The sequence below is a fragment of the Gymnoscopelus microlampas genome (assembly GCF_963454915.1).
Source record: "Gymnoscopelus microlampas genome assembly, chromosome: 1".
In the NCBI taxonomy this organism is placed as follows: Eukaryota; Metazoa; Chordata; class Actinopteri; order Myctophiformes; family Myctophidae; genus Gymnoscopelus; species Gymnoscopelus microlampas.
Window position 1 is genome coordinate 12,334,125 of NC_139962.1, and position 18,496 is coordinate 12,352,620.

The following is an 18,496-nucleotide window of genomic DNA, read 5'->3' on the forward strand; positions in this document are numbered from 1 at the left end:
CTGGTGCAGTGTGGACAGGGGAATGTGGTGGTGGGTTTGGGTTGGACCTGTTTGGTGGTTGCTCTCTCCTTACTGAGTCTGCGCTTGTCTTGTGCAGCATGGCGGAGGTCATCGTTATACAGGGCAGCACCCTCACGGACAAGGATTTCTCCAGGTCGTCCTGTCTTTTGCCATGTCTTCCCAATCTTTTAGGTCTGCGTGGCACTTCTTTAGGTTTGTTTTAATGTTATCCTTGTACATCTTCTTTTGGCCTCCAGGGCCCCGTTTCCCTTTAACAAGCTGCGAATAAAGGACTTGTTTTGGGAGGTGAGAGTCAGGCAAACGGATTACAGGGCCATCTTATCTTCATAAGATAAGATGGCCCTGTAATCCGCGTTTAGCCATGTTATCCACATGCCTGACAAGAATCAAGAAGACATAAGATAAGATAACATGAGATTGATTAAATTGATTGACGTTTGTATTGCCAAAAATGCATAGCATAATACATGATCATATTTTGTGTGTGTAAACTGAGCGTTGTGTGTTGGGAGTGTGTGTGTGTGTGTGGGGGGGGGGGGGGGGGGGGGGGGACAGAAAAGACAATACAGAATAATGAAGAAATGTACGAATCCAATAAAATCCAATAAACATAACAAGGATTCAAATGAATGTGCATTTGGTGAAAAGGTGACTGTTTTTTTGAAGCTGCTCTTAATACCCCCTATTACATTCTCTCTTCGATGTTGATACAAAATGATCCATTTGACTTGACCTCTCCGAAACACCTTCCCTTCTTTCCCAAGCCTCCTTCTTCCTGACATAGTGGCATTTTCATCAAACCTGTCATCTTCATTTGGCCTCTCCTTTTGTCACAGTCTGTTCCAACTAGGGCGTGTGGATGGCATCCCGTGGCTAATTACGGAAAAACATCCTCAGATCAAACTTGCACCGACAGCTAGCAACAACAGGCCCACCACAGTAAAAGCCTTACGGGCCGTTTTTTACACTCTCAGAGTTACATTAACACTCTGTGATCATGAGTGTTAATTCAACTCTGTGAGTTAATCCAACAGAGAGAGTGTAAAGATTGACAGGTAAGGTCCATTTGGGGGGTGAGTGTGAGATAAAGAAAGATCCATAACAAAGCCATCACCTACAGTTACTGTCACCTAATGGTTCTGGGAATCTGCTCACTAGCACAAGCAGATCGAGCCACCGGGAAAGAAACCCCACTGAACTTCACCAAATGATAAGAAAACACAAACATGTTTTCTTATCATTTGTGTTAAAACTACCTGACACATTGGAAAGAATCAACCAGAAACCAGAGGAAATTGGAATTATTTGGCCCTGAACAGAGAATACACCATGGCAGAATACCTGAGCAGTGAGCACTGTGTCTGATTCAAAACTAAGGAAACCCTTGACTATGTACAGACTCAGTGAGCACAATTGCTCCCGATGAGCAGGTTAAGTGCCTTGCATGGTTTCCTTCGCCACCGGTGTGTGGATGTGTATTTGAATGGATGAATGTAATGCACATTATAAAGTGCTTTGGATAAAGAAAGGCATTATATAAATGCGCCATTTCCCATTTCACTATATACTGTAAATGCACCATTTCACAGCCTTGCCATTGAGAGTCCGCCACAGGCTCCCGAGTCCCAAAAGAAGACAGACTGTGCACCCACTTCACACAAAATGAGGTGGAAACTGAGCCACACTTTCTTACTACCTGCCAACTGTACCAAGACATCAGAGACACACTTTATTATAGATTACTAGACCATACCCGTAGATTATGAATATTGTAATATACATGACATTATCTACACCAAGATGGTGTAATACCACTATTCTAGTAGGCTTACATTTCAAAGAGATCTCTTAATTTTGACAGTTTGTACTTCACACTTGCTTCGGCAATGTAATTGTAAACTGTGAGGGAGGGGGGAGGGGGGGAGAGAGAGAGAGAATAAACCTGACATTTGTCCCCTATTCAGGAAGTGTCCTAATGGTTTTATTACAGACAGGAGCAAATAGGGAAAGCAGGTTCTATGTTTTAGCCATTAGAATTGACTTAACCTAAGACCCCCCACCCCCACCCCCTTCTAGGGGGGGCTGGGAGAGCGCTTGATGTGTGGGAGTGTGGACAGAAGCCAGGCATTAATCTATTCTCAAGGCTTCCTCTTGTTAGGTAAAGGGGAGGAGGGAATAAAACAGAAAAAATAACAAGACACTAATGAGTGGCCCTGTTGTGTCCCAAATCACCTCGGAATGGTGACTGACAGTGTGTGCTGGGGGGCAGAAGGTGGAGATGGTGTGGGGACTTCAATTTACCTCTCTGACATAAGGTTCCTCTCTCTGTAGGTTTTGAATCAGATGAATCGTTCACATTTGGTCAAGTGCTGGCATTGTGTTAGAATCAGCCTCAGAAGAAAATAATTGCATTGTGAACAAGCAAGGACTTGTCAATGCAGTACAGTGACAGCTCAACATAAGATCATTAAAACAGTTAACACAGGACTTCTGTCAAAATACACACTGTAAAATGTTGTGTATTTATCACAGCTGAGTGAGCAGAGATTAAACTGTGATCTTTGGTGAACCACTGGACCATTTGACAATGGATGTCTGCCTCATAGGTTGATTCATTGGGGATCAAAGGGATTTGATGATGATGAGGATGGTGATGGTGGTGGTGGTGACTTGCACCGTGCGTGCAAGTGTATCTGTCCTTCATGTACCTTGAGATATTTTGACAGTAGAGTTAACTGTTTTAATGATCTTACGTTGAGCTGTCACTGTACTGCATTGACAAGTCCTTGCTTATTCATAATGCATTTTTATTCTGAGGTTGATTCTAACACAATGCCAGTTCTTGACCAAATGTGGATGATTCATCTGATTAAAAACTTGCAAAGAGAGAAACCTTATGTCAGACAAGAGAGAGCATACATTTAAGTCCCCACACCGGAGGGGCATACTTTCCAACAGGCATTGGCCTAGTGCTATATAATAAGTGTAATGTGTTGAAATTCTTTGTTGGGAATAACCCCTTGAGATGAACCATCTTGTTTTCAAGGGCGTCGGCAATTACGGAATACACAATTCAAACAACATCAACCAAGAGGGGAAACAAAACAAAACATACAACAATAACACAATAACAATACACAGAGCACATCATTTATTTGAATCATTGCGTCATAGATCTATTATACTGATAGTTAGTGAAAACATGGACAGGTAATCTCAAGGTGAGAGGACAGCGCAGCTTTAAACAATTGAAGAGATGTTATTGACCGAATAAGAACAGGTAGATTGTTCCAGTCAGAAGGAGCTTAAACCTAAAAAGGATTTTTTTTGGAAACTATTTTAGATACTGTTGGAACATCAAAGAAAACCTGTGCACAATGTCCCAGTTGATGTTTAGAGGTGAAATACAGTACAATATTACTGTAGGTGATGGCTTTGTTATGGATTTTCTTTCTTCATCTCACACTCACCCCCCAAATGGACCTTAACTGTCAATCTTTACACTCTCTCTGTTGGATTAACTCACAGAGTTGAATTAACACTCATGATCACAGAGTGTTAATGTAACTCTGAGAGTGTAAAAAATGGCCCGTAAGGCTTTTACTGTGGTGGACCTGTTGTTGCTAGCTGTTGGTGCAAGTTTGATCTGAGGATGTTTTTTCGTAATTAGCCACGGGATGCCATCCACATAATTACAATATAAAAAGAATAATATTAATACAAAATTGTGATTGATAGTAATTATAACAACCACAGCAACACAGCAAACACAAACAAGAAAGCACAACAGCGAGTGTGTGTACACAGATGATATTTAAACACATGGTGGGTGCCCCCCGTGGACAGGTTATAAAAAGCACCATACCATAGGCCTACTGTAGTAATCCATCTGTCCCAGCCTGGAAATCTCAGCGATGAGTGTGAATGATAAGCATGCAATGACACCACCACAGCTCCAGCTAAATTTAGCATGGCGAGAGCAAATATCCGGTAATGTGTTATTAAAGTTTAGAAGCACTAGATTCATGTTTCACTTAGCTGAGTGACTGAACCCAGTTTTGCACCCAGCTCTCACAAAACACGATACAACTCATTCTACTCCTTTTCCAGGCTGAATTAAAGGGGATTTTCCACCTAAATAAACAGATACAGCATACTGTTGCCTCTCATTCTGTGCCCAAACTCAAATCCATCACAAATCACAACCGACTACCTCTATTAGTCACGGCCATTACAGCCTATCCAGGGGTCAACACCCGAACGACAGGCAATAGGAAGTTGTAATTCACAGTTGGTGACCGCACTAGTCAGCACAATGCACCCCTTCTCTGCATGGGACACAGACAGACCCTCTACACCTGTTAACTGACATGGGGCAAGTGTGTGTGTGTGTGTGTGTGTGTGTGTGTGTGTGTGTGTGTGTGTGTGTGTGTGTGTGTGTGTGTGTGTGTGTGTGTGTGTGTGTGTGTGTGTGTGTGTGTGTGTGTGTGTGTGTGTGTGTGTGTGTGTGTGTGTGTGTGTGTGTGTGTGTGTGTAATCTACTATTCTGAAGCATTCTACTATATCCATTTTGAAGCTGTTATTTGTGTTTCTGAATAGGGTATATTTGGCGTCATCTACCACACCTCTAAACAGTTGTTTATTGCCTTTGCAGGGCAATTGTTGTTGCTGGACCCTGAAAGAAGTATCATGCATGCATCAATGCATTGTATATTATTATGTTTGTATAGGTTTTTTGTTTTCTTCATAGACCAGAGAGGAATACTTACAGTATGTTTATGTTTTAGCCCCTGTCCATCGGTCCGTGTGTCTGTGAGCAGCTAATCTAATCTTTAAGGGCACTGCTCAACTGCTCTGCGTGAAACCTTTCACACACACTCACAGTAGGCCAAGGTTTGTATTTCAACTTGGATAGAATCCGTTTCAATTTAACTCGAAGCCAATCGCATTTAAGGCCATATGGCTGTTGCATGGTCGAATGTCATTGCTGTCATTTTGGAGATTTGTCTCCAGTATTCTTTTTAAATTGCTACACAATTTGTCAAAGATTATTTAAAAAACAAAGGTTTTCTCAGCATTATGTCCCACTCAATGTAACACAAGGTGTCAAATAGATACATCTAGAGATAATGCTAATAACGTCTATTTTAATTTGATATTTTAAAATAAAGTAACATTTTAACCCATTAAGGCATCTGGGTCACTTTTTGATTTGAGCTAAAAAGCATTATTTTACACTTTGGCTATTCAAAAATAGCAGATCTACAAGCTCATAGTGCGGCACCGAGTGCCGCGCTACGAGCTTGTATATCTGCTATTTTTGAAAAATCGAGAAAATGTGTGCAAATTGATATATTTATATTCTTTTAAAGCAAACATTTTCAACTCAAATCTTTGCTTCTGGGGATCCCTGGAACAACATTTTGAGATGGGGGTCCGCGGCCAAATACATATCATTTTGGGGGTCCTTGACATGAGAAAGTTTGAGCACCACTGATATAGAAACATATGTTTTTTTCAAAAAACTGTTAGGATTTAGAAAACATTTTGTAGAATCGGAACCTCAGGCCTTAATGGGCTAAATGAGAACAGGTGAAAAAGGTTTTTACATCTGTCATCTTGCCAACCCTATTTTGTCACTGACCTATGTACACAGTATTGTACCCTACCGCCTCACCTGCCAGTGAGAAGCCCCCACCGGGAAGACATACTGTAGCACCCCTGTCCTATCCCCCCCCCCCCCCCGTTCAACACCCCCCACTGACAGACACCGCCCCAGCCTGTAGGAGTCCCTGGCGAAAGCGACAAAGATCACTCTCCCCGCCTGGCAAAATAAGGTGCATGATGAGCATAGCAGCTGGTAAAGCAGGTCCATGAGGAAAGCAAAAGTCCAAGGCCAGCCTGATGATGACAGGCAGTGGTCATGCCTTGTTCACGAACTCTTGTTGTAGGAACTCTTGTTTTATTGCTGTACTGTTTTATTGGATCTTGTTTAGTCGATACACTTTTTGTATTAGCTCGCGCTCATTTGATTTTGAGAAAGTAGGTAGCTGATATATTGCACTTTTACCTTAGTGCTAGGTGTACTCTTGGTTGCTTGTTTTTGCAGGAAATGCACTTAATGCTTCTGGTGATTAGTAGTTTCGTTCCCTACCTATGTTGAATGCACTTATTGTAAGTCGCTTTGGATAAAAGCGTCTGCTAAATGACTGTAATGTAATGTAATGATGTAATGTAATGTTCAACTGATGGTAGTCGGGTGGAAGCTGCACATAAACCTGGTGGTCTGGCCCAGTGTTGATTTCGTCGACTAAAACTATGATGAAAAATGTTCGTTGACTACATTTTTTCACTGAAAACGAAATAAAAACTAAGCTATGATGACTAAAACTAAGACTAAATATATTGACAATTTCGTCAACACATACAAACTACATTAAAATGTTAGGGAGGGACTAGTGGAGAAGAGATCCAGTAGAACTAAAAGACTATGCTTTATTCTCAGGTGTTGCGCTCTGAAAATAGCAGATCTACAAGCTCACAACACGTCGCGTTGTGAGCTTGTAGATGGTCTATTTTCAGCATGCAACCAAGCCATTACAACCATTACGACGCCATCAAGGCACCGCCAAAATACATTTTATTAAAATCATCTGTAGATTTCATCTGTAGATTTAGTCGACTATAATCTTATGATATTTAGTCGACTAACACTAGACTAACAGGAAAACATTTAAGGTGACTAAAATATGACTAAAACTAAATGGAAGTTGATTCAAAAGACTATGACTAAAACTCTATCAAAATGTTGTGTCAACACTATTCTGGCCCTTGGTGCTACGGTAGGCAGCGGTAGTAGGGGTTTGAACAGTTTGTGGCTGGGGTGGTGCCTGTCCTTGTGATGATGCTCTGAGCTTTGACTATGGGCACTTCTTCTTGAACAGTTCCTGGAGCGAGGGGTGCTCTCCTACAATAATGTGTTCTGCTGACCGCACCACCCGCTGTAGGTTTTTCTTTCTTTTCGGGCAGTTTCCATACCAGGCTGTATAACACTGCCTGGCAGGATGCTTTCAATGGAGCTGTTGTAGTATAATCTGAGGATGCTGGTACTAACGTTTTCTTGTGTTTCATGTGTGTGGTGTGTCCGTGTGTGTGTGTGTGTGTGTGTGTGTGTGTGTGTGTGTGTCCCACTTGAAAATACACTGATTGAAAGGAAAAAGTGTGATTGTAATACTTGAAAGTTTTCGTTGCCTGAGACAAAGAACAATTAAAGTCTTGCGAGTTGATGGATGTCATAGCAAGAGATGAGGGTAAATGTCTCAGTCAGGGTTGGTGGTGTGCTGGTGGTGGGGATGAGTGGAGGCCTGGCTGCAGCTGTTGTGACAGGATTAAGAAGGTAAGCCCTGGTGTTTCACTTCAAAATGATTCCTACCACCCTAACCCCCACAGCCAAACCAATCCAGAAGTATTTACAGACATAAAAGTTCTCGACTCTCTACCCAAACTCAAAACTAACCTTAAAGAATTCCTGTTCTCAAAATACAAGTGAACATAGTTTAACTCCTTGATAGTAGAATCCTCTGCCCCCCCCCCCCGCCCCCACCCCTCCTTTCTCTGTAAATGTAGGCTACCTTATGACTCTACTGAGTTTTATTCCAATATGTTATGCACTGTATTCTATGTATTATATATGTATTACTGATGGAGTACAATGGAAACAAGTCCCTGGGGCTTTTTGTGTTATCCTTTTAGCATAACCTTTGACTACCTGTACTGTTAATAATCGTGTTCATAAAGTATTCAATCAATCAATCAATCAATCAATCAATCAATCAAAGGGAGTGAGTCAGTTTTGTATAGCTACACTATCTCAAACCACTGTCTTCAACACTATCATACACACATCTTAGCTCTTGTCCTAATCTAATACTTGTACTTCCTGATAACCCGAAACCTTTTACGATAACAGAAACATTGAGCACTATTGGCTTGACACTGTAGCATTTAATATTTGGTGCCTGTAATGTAAAACAAATAGTAAATGTGAGCCTTTTCTAACTTTTGACATCTTAATTCCCACATACTTACAGTAGGCTATGTCATTGTCAACATCAACTAAGCCAGGTTTTGGTCATGAATTTTGGACCATGCTACGAATGGCACTTGAAAGTAACTTGAGCTTTCTTGAGAGGGCAGAACTCATCTCTGTCACTTTCATCAGGGCAGAACTCATCTCTGTCACTTTCATCAAGTCAAGCAAAGTTGTCATACACGTACTGCACTGTATTTCCACTGTCATGCTTACATAAAAAATTACTTCCTCACGGAACACACTGAGCCCCAGGATCAAGTTTCAGTGGCGCTTTGAGGTTGGCACCGCTACACTGGCATCTAATGATGACATGAGTGAGCAGGGCACCCCTTGAGCCCATTATGACAATGACATCAGTCCTGCCAGAGCCCCTGCGTCACTCTGTGCCCTGTGCGCCTCAGGTCGTTATGTGGCCTTCTCAGTCACACAGTATGGTCTTAGACAGATGAGGTGTCAGAGGACATGCCTGAAACCATTCCAGGGAGTAGTTACCCAACATCTCTGTGTGTACGTCTGTCCTTTGGATATCTCGAGAACCGCTCATTCAATCACATTCACATTTAGCGTATTGTTGACACTCCAAGTAAAGTCAGTGTAAAAAATACAAATACAATTTCTGAGAAATGTATTTGAGATACAAAAACGTATTTTGCATTTTGAAAATGCATGAAAATACATTGAATAAAAACCGATGCAATGATTACTTAATTCATAGATTGATTGTCAAATAGTAAATTCATTTCTAAGAATAAATTGATCATACAGGCAGAGTGTTTCTCATGGTGTTTGGAGCGGGCAGCGCAATGTTTACCACCGTGTGAGCGCACAGGCCAGAGTGACCTTTGTTATCATCGAAAGCTAGACAGGATACTGACCATGATACTTCAGACACCAGGATACTGACCATGATACTGACACCAGGATACTGACACCATATACTGAAACTAGGATACTGAAACCAGGATACTGACAAGGATGCATACTGACACCATTTACCTAAACTAGGATACTGAAACCAGGATACTGACCATGATACTTCAGACATCAGGATACTGACCATGATACTTCAGACACCAGGATACTGACCATGATACTGACACCGGGATACTGACACCATATACCTAAACTAGGATACTGAAACCAGGATACTGACCAGGATACTGACATCAGGTTGCTGACCAGGATACTGACACCAGCATACTGACACCAGGATACTGACACATAGCATCACAAATAATCAAATATGAGTCTTGTTCGTTAATTTATGGGTTATGCAGCAATGTAGTTATCAAAGAAGTGAACTATTTTTAATGCATGAGGAGATTTCCAAGAGGCTTCATTCACTAGGTTTAAAGGTGGGTAAGCCAATTAGAAGCATAAGAAGTGTGCAGTAGAAGTGTAGAAGTGACATCTCACATTGTGTTTTTTTTTTTTTTTTCAAGTATAAACTTGTGTAAATGTTTTAAATGTGTCAATTTGAGAATAAAATTACAGGTCCGGTGCGTCACAGGAGCGGGACTGTACAGCAGTGAAGAAGGAGAGGACACTGGAGCAGCTCGGACATTTGTTTTTATTTTTGAAGGTGCTAGTAACAAGGGTGACTGACGTTTCCATGTGAACTACAGAGTCAAATACAATATCTGAAAGTATCTTGATACATTTTTTTTAAATCCATCCCAGCCAAACACATATTAGAATATACAAAAAAATATTTCAAATACAATACAATACAAATAGTGGCCACTGACCATCTCTGGTGGTGGACAGGTACTTTACCACTGCACCACCTGAGCATCCTGATGGTTTGGGTTTGCCCAGTACTGACATGCCCAGAGAAATGCAGATACAGGTTCTGGACAACCGCTGGTCCTACCCAATTCCCACTCAGCACAACACATTCTCGGGTCACCAGCTACACACATGCCAAATTCAGTCAGTCAGTTGGATGGTGCCCGAATTAGTTACGTCTAAGTTGACACAGTTTAATGGAAACCCTGGTAAAAAACAAACAAATACATATCCATCTGTTTTATGAGGAAATATTTATTGAAAACACAAATGTACATTTGTATGGTACAAATTCAGTTCGACCCTGCTATCCTCATGTGCTGTTCAAAAGACAAAATCAATACAACAATAATGGATTTAGATACAGTAAGTCAAACAGGCTTTGACCCAAAATAATGATACATGCATCAATCTAAAACACACAAAACAAGTTACCAAGTTCACCAAGTCCTTCACATGAGTAACTTGTGCTTAATCACAATTTCTTTTTGTCTGAAATTAGATCATGAAAATTTAAATGAATGAACTTGTGACTTGTATCGTCAGTGTAGCCAGGTTTAGTGCTCTGGGGTTCAATTCAAGGCCAAACATTAGGGCTAAATGCTCTCTGACAACACCGTTGTGCACAGAATTAAAAAGGGGTTATGCTAGATTGTCAAAATAAATAAATAAAGTGCTCCACGTAGAGTTTATTCTGAATCATTTTAGCAATACCTTCTCTACCATTGATTATATAAGGTATATATTTATTAATATCACTGGATATACATATTGAATTATTAATATTTATTCCTAAAAGTCAAGTATCTATAGAATGTAATAGAGAAAAATTTCAACAAAGACTTGAGGGAATTTACTTATTTACAAACAAGGCACAACATGAGGAATTGTGGGTAAATATTTGTTTCTAAAAAATACACAACATAAATATGAACTGAGGGGAGGTGATGGCTGAAGAGAATCACACTACCTTGGTTTTCTAGTTCTCTGTTTCATTTTGTCATTTTGAAAAACTTCTTTTCCCCCTTTCTTCATTGCAACAATGAACAACGCCACAGAAAACTGAGCTCCCGCTGTGGTCACTTGGCGGGAGGTAGTTTTACTCCCAGATAAACATTTTGCCTCTTGCCAATCTGAACAAGCAGGGTAGTGTAGTCTTTTTTTAATTATTATTTTTTATCCCACGACTTTATAACCCCTTTTCACCCGGTGCCAATTATCTAAGTGATCCTGGGTGCTACACTCCCCCCGCCAGCCTAGGGAGCCCAGAGCCGAGCTCATGCCTCCTTCAATGCATGAGAGCCAACTGACCTTCTTGTCACCTGACAGAGGGGAGGTTCCCCGGTAGGACGTAGCTGCTTATGTGGTAGTGTAGTCTTAACAGAGCCTTTTAATTACTATAGGGCCATCATGGGGGTGGGGGGGCTTCCTATACAGCAAACAGTAGGTACGTCCTGATCATCACACTTTTGTCTTTTCTTATAACTAACTCAGCCTAGACAAACCTCCAGTGGTTGAACTTCCTGTAGTCCTCAGACACTTCCTCTTCCCTCTCCCCAGATGTGTGGCAAATGAATAACTGTGTTACAGTTACAGTTATTGTACAGGAGGACAACATCATTTCAAGGTATGATCCAAGATTACCTTTTGGTTTGCTCTGCGTGTGTGTGCGTGTGTGTGCGTGCGTGCGTGCGTGTGTACGTGCGTGCGTTCGTGTGTTCGTGTGTGTGTGTGTGTGTGTGTGTGTGTGTGTGTGTGTGTGTGTGTGTGTGTGTGTGTGTGTGTGTGTGTGTGTGTGTGTGTGTGTGTGTGTGTGTGTGTGTGTGAGCGTGTGCGTGCGCCTGTTCATGAGAGATTAATGTAGAACTCTGAGATTGTTTATGTGTGTATATCAAGTCTGTGTGTGCCTGCAGTCTGTCTTGTTTGTTTTGCACAGTATGCCTTGTGCATGTGTACACAGTAACATCCTCAGTGTTAATTTATCCACAGGTCCATTTTGTTACATTTGTACACTCTCCAGAGTGAAATGAACACTGAGGATTTTACTGTGTATGCCCATCTGTACAGGTATATCTACATCTGTGCATCTCTTTATCTGTGCTGTGTCTGCATGTGGAACCATGGACCGGAACAGCCACTGACAGAGCATGCGTCTGTCAGTGGGTCTATATCTCCGTTTGTATCTGTGTGTATTTGCAGGGTTCGATTTGTTAAAAAAACAGAGGGGGGGGGACATTTCCTTAATCACTTGAAACTCTATATACTCGTACAACAAATAGAGAAGATAGACCAACTTAAAATGCATAACTCATAACACCTGGAACCCCTGGACTAGCTCACAACGCGTCGCATCGTGATGCGTTGTTTGTTTGTAGATCTGCTATTTTCGCTATTTTTCATTGTTTTTTTTATTTTGTAACCCTTTTTCACCCGGTGCCAATTTTCTAAGTGATCCTGGGCACTACACAGGGGGTAGTTTCCCCAGGAGGACGTAACGCGTGGAAGGAACACGTTATTCCAACTTTGCATTTTAAAAACAATTCCCCAAAAAGGGACACCAGGGTAAATGTGGTTAAAATGTATATTTTCTTAATAAATTGTGATATTATCAAATATAGATATTAAGCATATCGACAGTCTACATTTCCCAAAAGGAAATGCATGTATTTAATTCAGTCTGACCAAAAGCAGGGAAAACATATCCCCCACCTACGATAAAACATCAACGACCATGGTGGGTATATCAAAAGCAGCGGCATGGATTCCCCCCCATTCCCCCCAGCAAATCGAACCCTGTTTATATTTGTGTGAGTGTGTCTAAAAAGTGTGTCTAGGACCACTGACAGGAGCAGTCTGTGGGTTCCTGGATGGAGTAGTTGACCCAGGTGGAGTTCCCGCTGCAGTAGAGCTGCACGGAGCGGCGCTGGAGGCCCATCTCCCTGCAGCACTTGCAGAAGCGGGCGTACGTGTTGATGTTGTAGTTGTAGATGCTGGCCGACGGACACTTGCCGTCACATGACACTATGTTCACCTGCAACGAAGCCGAGGACAAAGAGCTCGTTGAATCACGACCGCACGTTACTTTGAAGTAGAGCAGTGGTGGAAAAAGTTCTAAAATTCTTTACTTAAGTAAAAGTATCAATACTGCAATGTAGAAGTAAATTTACTTGAGTAAAGGTACAAAAGTATTGGCATCAAAATGTACTTAAAGTACCAACAGTAAAAGTACTATAATGTTTGAAAATAGCAGATCTACAAGCTCACAACCCGTCGCGATGCGACGAGTTGTGAGCTTGTATATCGGCTATTTTCAAATAGCCTCGGTATAAAATAGGGCTAAAGTGGTTAATGTGTGTTTCATAATATCATAATTTATACCTGAAAAATAACTAGTAACTAAACGCCGACCTACCGGCCTGTTACTGCGGCAGTCATTCTTTCGGATTGTCATCCTCACTGTCACCTTCTGACATGACTTGCCATCTTCTTTACCTGTTTACATGAAATAACAAAACCCAAATTGAGACGGCAGGAGTCATTAACACAGAGAGAGAGAGTTAAATTGTCATTCCAGACTTTACTGCGAGAGCCTGGAAGAAAAAGTAGGCTCTTGTAAATACATGCAGGAGTTGCCAAGTGGTTGCTTTTTGTTTAGTAGAAGGATGAGATAGGCAACAGCAGGGCAGAAAGCAAAGGTTATATAAGTCATGATCCATTTGTGCAGGATGTATTTAATTGATTCTGTAATGTCATAATAATGTCCATGTTGCACCCATGTGTTTGTGGATTGTGGTAGTGGAGCCATTGGCGGTCGTATCAAACTCTGTGTTTGAGTTTAGTTTACAACTACTTAATGCTCCTTGAAGATGCTAGTATGGTCTAGTTAGTATATCATAAAATGTTCTTATTAATTTATGCTGTGAGTTTTCTATTTGATAATGTTATTTTATCATGTTTAGGGGAATGTTAAAGGACCATACCGGTTGTCTGGCATGTTTAGCCCATTGAATATGAACCACATTATTACTGCAGATCATTTGTTTGATTTTCTAATAAGACTTAAATTAAAACTGAACCCTATGATGTCATTATCTTTTGACATTTATGCTGTCATTGTGTTTTAATCTATTTCAAAACATCACAGTGAGTTTAGCAAACGCTGACCCTATTGACTGTGGAGAAAATGTAAACATACATGAAATATTAAAAAATATATATAAACAAACAGGTATGTTTATGTACGGTATATGGTCGTCAAATGTGAATTGACAAAGACATGTACTGATGTTGGTATGATCCTTTTTAATGTCTGAAGCACAGAGCCCTTTAAGCTAGGAAAGTGGAAGCCCTCTCTCTAGAAGTTGAAGAAGAACAACAATGATGCCCCCTTAGAGAAGACATCCACCTGTGAGGAGAACATGAGAGATTTGTGGTAATATGTGGCTGGGATTTTAAAGTTCTACCTATGTATTTATTGTGTTATACATAGGTAGAGGCCTCGTAAAAGCCCCTTTGGGCTTCTTGCCTCCTCCTGGCACTTTTCCTTTTATATTTTGTGTACTGTTTTTTGTATTGTTTTTACATTGTGTCAAATAAATCAAATCAAATCAAAAGTAACTTGTTAAGTAACAAAAGCTTGGTTGAATACTGTAAAATGTAACAATGTATTATGCCTTTCGGGGGCTAAACACATTGGACTGTAGATGAGTCCTCTAAATTAACAAATGAAAAAAAGAATGAATTGATGAAGAGCAGCAATTCTACAGTGGTAGCCATTGAGACAGTCATCCATCACAACATTTTGACAGCTCAACTAAAGCAGGCAGATATCATATGACTGTGGCATAACCGTCATTCTTCATGCCATCATTCTTTGTGCTGTCTGGCATTGAAATAAAAATAAAAACACTTTTCCACACCAATCCCTTTCTGAAATGCTGCTGAGGCAGTGCTGCAGGCATGCAGTAAAACAAACGATGGAACCTCTACAATGGCTACGTGTACACAGTATACCATATTACCCAAGCAGATGACAGATCCCAACACCAAACGCCCACATCAGTAGCTGCTACACACACACATGCAGACATCTAAATGGAAACTACTTGGCCACTACCAACAGTACATTGTTGGCAATCAACAATGCACTGCCCTGACAGTGCAAAATGGGGAAAGAGTTTAGCCATGTCATGTATGTGGTCCACAGAGAGAGGGAATGGGGTCTTAGGTATGGGGTGGACTATTTGTTACTCTGTAAATAACTTCCTTTAAAGTTTCTAAAGTTTGACTCTATTTGTTACTTTTAGCATCTCATTTTGGAGGGAAGTACATTGTTGGATATCAACAATGGTGCTGGCAAGCCTTAGATTTTGTAGTTTGTCTTCTGTTTCTGTTTCTTTCTCTTTTTTTTCTTTTTTTTTTTAGTTCAAGCCATGTTCGGTACCTCGTTCACAGTTTGTGTTAACTGTGGGTGTCAATGGACTAACTGGGAAAGGGAAGAGAGAGTATCCAGTACCTGGTAAGGGATTGGGTACATGAGGGTGAGCACGTTAAACCACAAAACCCAACATGCATGTCATCTGATGCTTTTCAATGAAGGATTCTAGCAAGGACTGGAGTCTATTTGGTTTGCACACATACTTTACATCATAAAGCACAATGCTGAATATATTTCAATTCGTCACTCATATCGCTTTTGAACCGATACAATCTCATATTTCTTCTTATTGTAACGAATGCTGGGGTTCACTGAAAAGCATGCCAACGGTTCCTACAAGTGTCATACACGTTACACAATATCTGAAGCTGACTTGTAACACAAGAACACTTTGGTAAACAGGAACAATACAGCTAGGTCTCCAGGGTAAACCCCTTGTTCACACCTAATCCGTTGAGTGTGTTGTTCTCAGGTAAAGTCAGTTAACTAATTTGAAATTATAGAATCAATCGATTCAATGTAGTGTATGTACATTTCAGTCCTGACTAAACATGTTCAATTTGGATTCAAGTTTAATTCTATTTAAACAGTGATAACTGAATAATTACAGATACATTGGTATACTTCTCAGTTGATAATGCAGGGAAAAAATGAAATAGATTTTGGGGTAAACATTTTTGTTTTAGTTTTTTGCTGAATCTTTTCATAATGAAAATATTTGATCAATGAACAAAAATAGTGTGAAACACATTAGTAATATTGTAATCAATAATCATACCCAGTTTCGTCTCAATGTGTGATTTTGCAACAACAGAAATACATTACGGATTAGGTGTGAGCCCCCTTTTAAGCAAAAAAATATCTTAGCCAAGATTTACAAAGTTCAAAAAAAGTGCATAGCTAACCGACTGAAGGCCAAACATGTATTTGTGAGAACACATGTTAAAGCAGCGGTGAAGAGCACTGTTCTATTGTAGCTACAGTACAGTACAGTATAGTGTGGTATAAATCACTTACATATCTTGCAGCATCCGTCCATGTAATTTACTATACTCCCAGCAACCTGGATCAAGACAACAGTCACATTAAGGTTATAACCACTTTAATCCTGGCATCCCTATTTTGAGGCGTGCATTATATGCAACAATACATATTCAAAAAATCTTCAATTTTTTTTTCAAAAATAGCCAAGCTTGTTGATGTGCTATTTTGGCCATACGACACTAAAGGCCCTGACACATAGAAAGTGTCAGTAGCTTGTGTTAAGAAATGCACCCAATACTTTTAACTGCTGTAGGCACACTCGAGGCGTCAAGTGGGTGCGTCAAAACCTATTGACGTATAGAACACAGTTCTATTTTCGAGCGTTGACGCAGGGTACAGACCACAAAAACAATGTGTATATTGGCATAACAGGGATTAACACACCCCTTTGTGAATTGCATGAGGTTTTTGCATAGATAAAATACACGCTCCTTTAGTCACTTTATTTACACGTTATTTACATATATATTTACGACCAGCTTAGTGAATCGGGCCCATTATCTTTTCAAAATGTCATATCATATGTCAATGCTTCAACTTTCTTTCAGAACAAAATCTTAAAGTCTCCCTTAATGCAAAAAAATAGCTAAAGACCACCTTTTTACGAGCAGCTCTCGGTTTGTGTTTCAAAGATGTCATGTCCATATTTGTGTGCCCACTTGTATCTTTCATGTTGCATGCATGATGTGTGTGCGTGCGTGCGTGCGTGCGTGGGTGCGTGCGCGTGTGTGTGCTGACCTTCATACACTCTGTCTCATTGAAGGGAGGGCAGCTGTAGGGGTAGCTGATTAGTGTGGGCCCAGATTGAGTGTCTGAGCAGTCGTATCTCATACAGTTAGACACCCACGTCTTCCCAGGCTGCAAACACATAGCAACAACACCACTGCTAAACAAACACATAGCAACAACACTATACTGCTAAACAATGAAATGCAACGTGGAATGATTATGTGAGCTGCTGTAATGTTATAAATCAGCTATTTGCATGGAGGACTTGGATGAAAATAAAAGGTGTGAATTGTGACTCAGAATTCGGCTATGTTTAACGTAACGCTTCCTTCTTTCATTTCTTCCTTCCACAATACCTTGTGCAGCACTGTCGTTCCATTCTCAGTATGCAGACAGGAGATGTTCCTACAGACACCACAGCAGCTCTGCTGGTCTCTGGGTGGGATGTACACCTGATTCTGAAAAAGACACATACACATCCATGCAAACTCTCAGTTTTAGTCTTAGGGGTATTGTACTGTATTTGTCAATCCATTAGAACTGTGATTCTTCTGAGCGTACAGGCTGGCAGGATGCAGAGCAGTTGACGCTGGTTGTGCGTATGTTGTAGTATCCGCTGGTGGGGTCCAGAGTGCGGGTGCACTGAGTCGTGTGGCAAAGGCCGTCCGCTCCGAGCTCCGCCAGCGTCTGTCCAGGACGCATCACGCCCAACGCGCCATCCACGCACACCGCATCGCGCACTGCAAACACAGACACAACACAACACACACGTCACACGCAGGACAGATGGTTCGAGTTTGAGTTTATTTTAACTCAATGGTGAGACACTGAGTGAGAAACCAGCCACCCTCCTATCCTTTCACACACACACCCCCAAACACACACACACACACGCACAAATGCTTACCACACTTGTATCTTTTACAAGAACACTGGTTCTGCGGGTCTTCCATGGAGGCTCTGTCCATTTGTGTTGTTTCTCCCTTCATAAAACACATAAATAGTAAACCTTCATCACAACATGTTTCGAACGGTACACTCAGAAGTCCAGTTAGAGAGAAAACCATGACAGTGTCGAAGGGCGGACGGATGGATGGACAGACAGACTTGCTGACGGACGGAAAGACCAAAGGACGGACAGAGACAAAAATTGGGGAGGCATACACACATATTATGCATAATAACACTCTTCCAGGTGGCTTGCCCCTTAGGCGTCAAAATTCGTCAAAATCTCGACTTGATGGGGTTTCATCCAATTTTGATTGCAATGAAACACACTTGGCTTTATATTCACTTTCACATTTGGTCAAATCATTGCAGCTTTTTACTCCACATTTTACTGTATTTTTTCTCTATGAATACTTAGTTTAAAAGAAAGAAGATAT

The 18,496-nt window shown here is 40.9% G+C and overlaps 1 protein-coding gene across 1 annotated transcript in view; it reads right to left on the reverse strand.

The window, feature by feature from the left end:
* Positions 1-12,713: 12,713 nt before the first annotated feature.
* Positions 12,714-18,496, reverse strand: part of otog (otogelin) — a gene marked incomplete at its 5' end in the record, with an annotated part of 86,053 nt that continues 80,270 nt past the window's right edge. The window contains 8 exons of the mRNA XM_084053802.1: positions 12,714-12,932; positions 13,314-13,393; positions 15,345-15,416; positions 16,356-16,401; positions 17,121-17,240; positions 17,468-17,569; positions 17,673-17,851; positions 18,019-18,094. Coding sequence (XP_083909928.1) covers positions 12,732-12,932; positions 13,314-13,393; positions 15,345-15,416; positions 16,356-16,401; positions 17,121-17,240; positions 17,468-17,569; positions 17,673-17,851; positions 18,019-18,094 — 876 coding nt within the window. The 3' untranslated portion in view covers positions 12,714-12,731. The remainder of the gene's footprint in view (positions 12,933-13,313; positions 13,394-15,344; positions 15,417-16,355; positions 16,402-17,120; positions 17,241-17,467; positions 17,570-17,672; positions 17,852-18,018; positions 18,095-18,496) is intronic.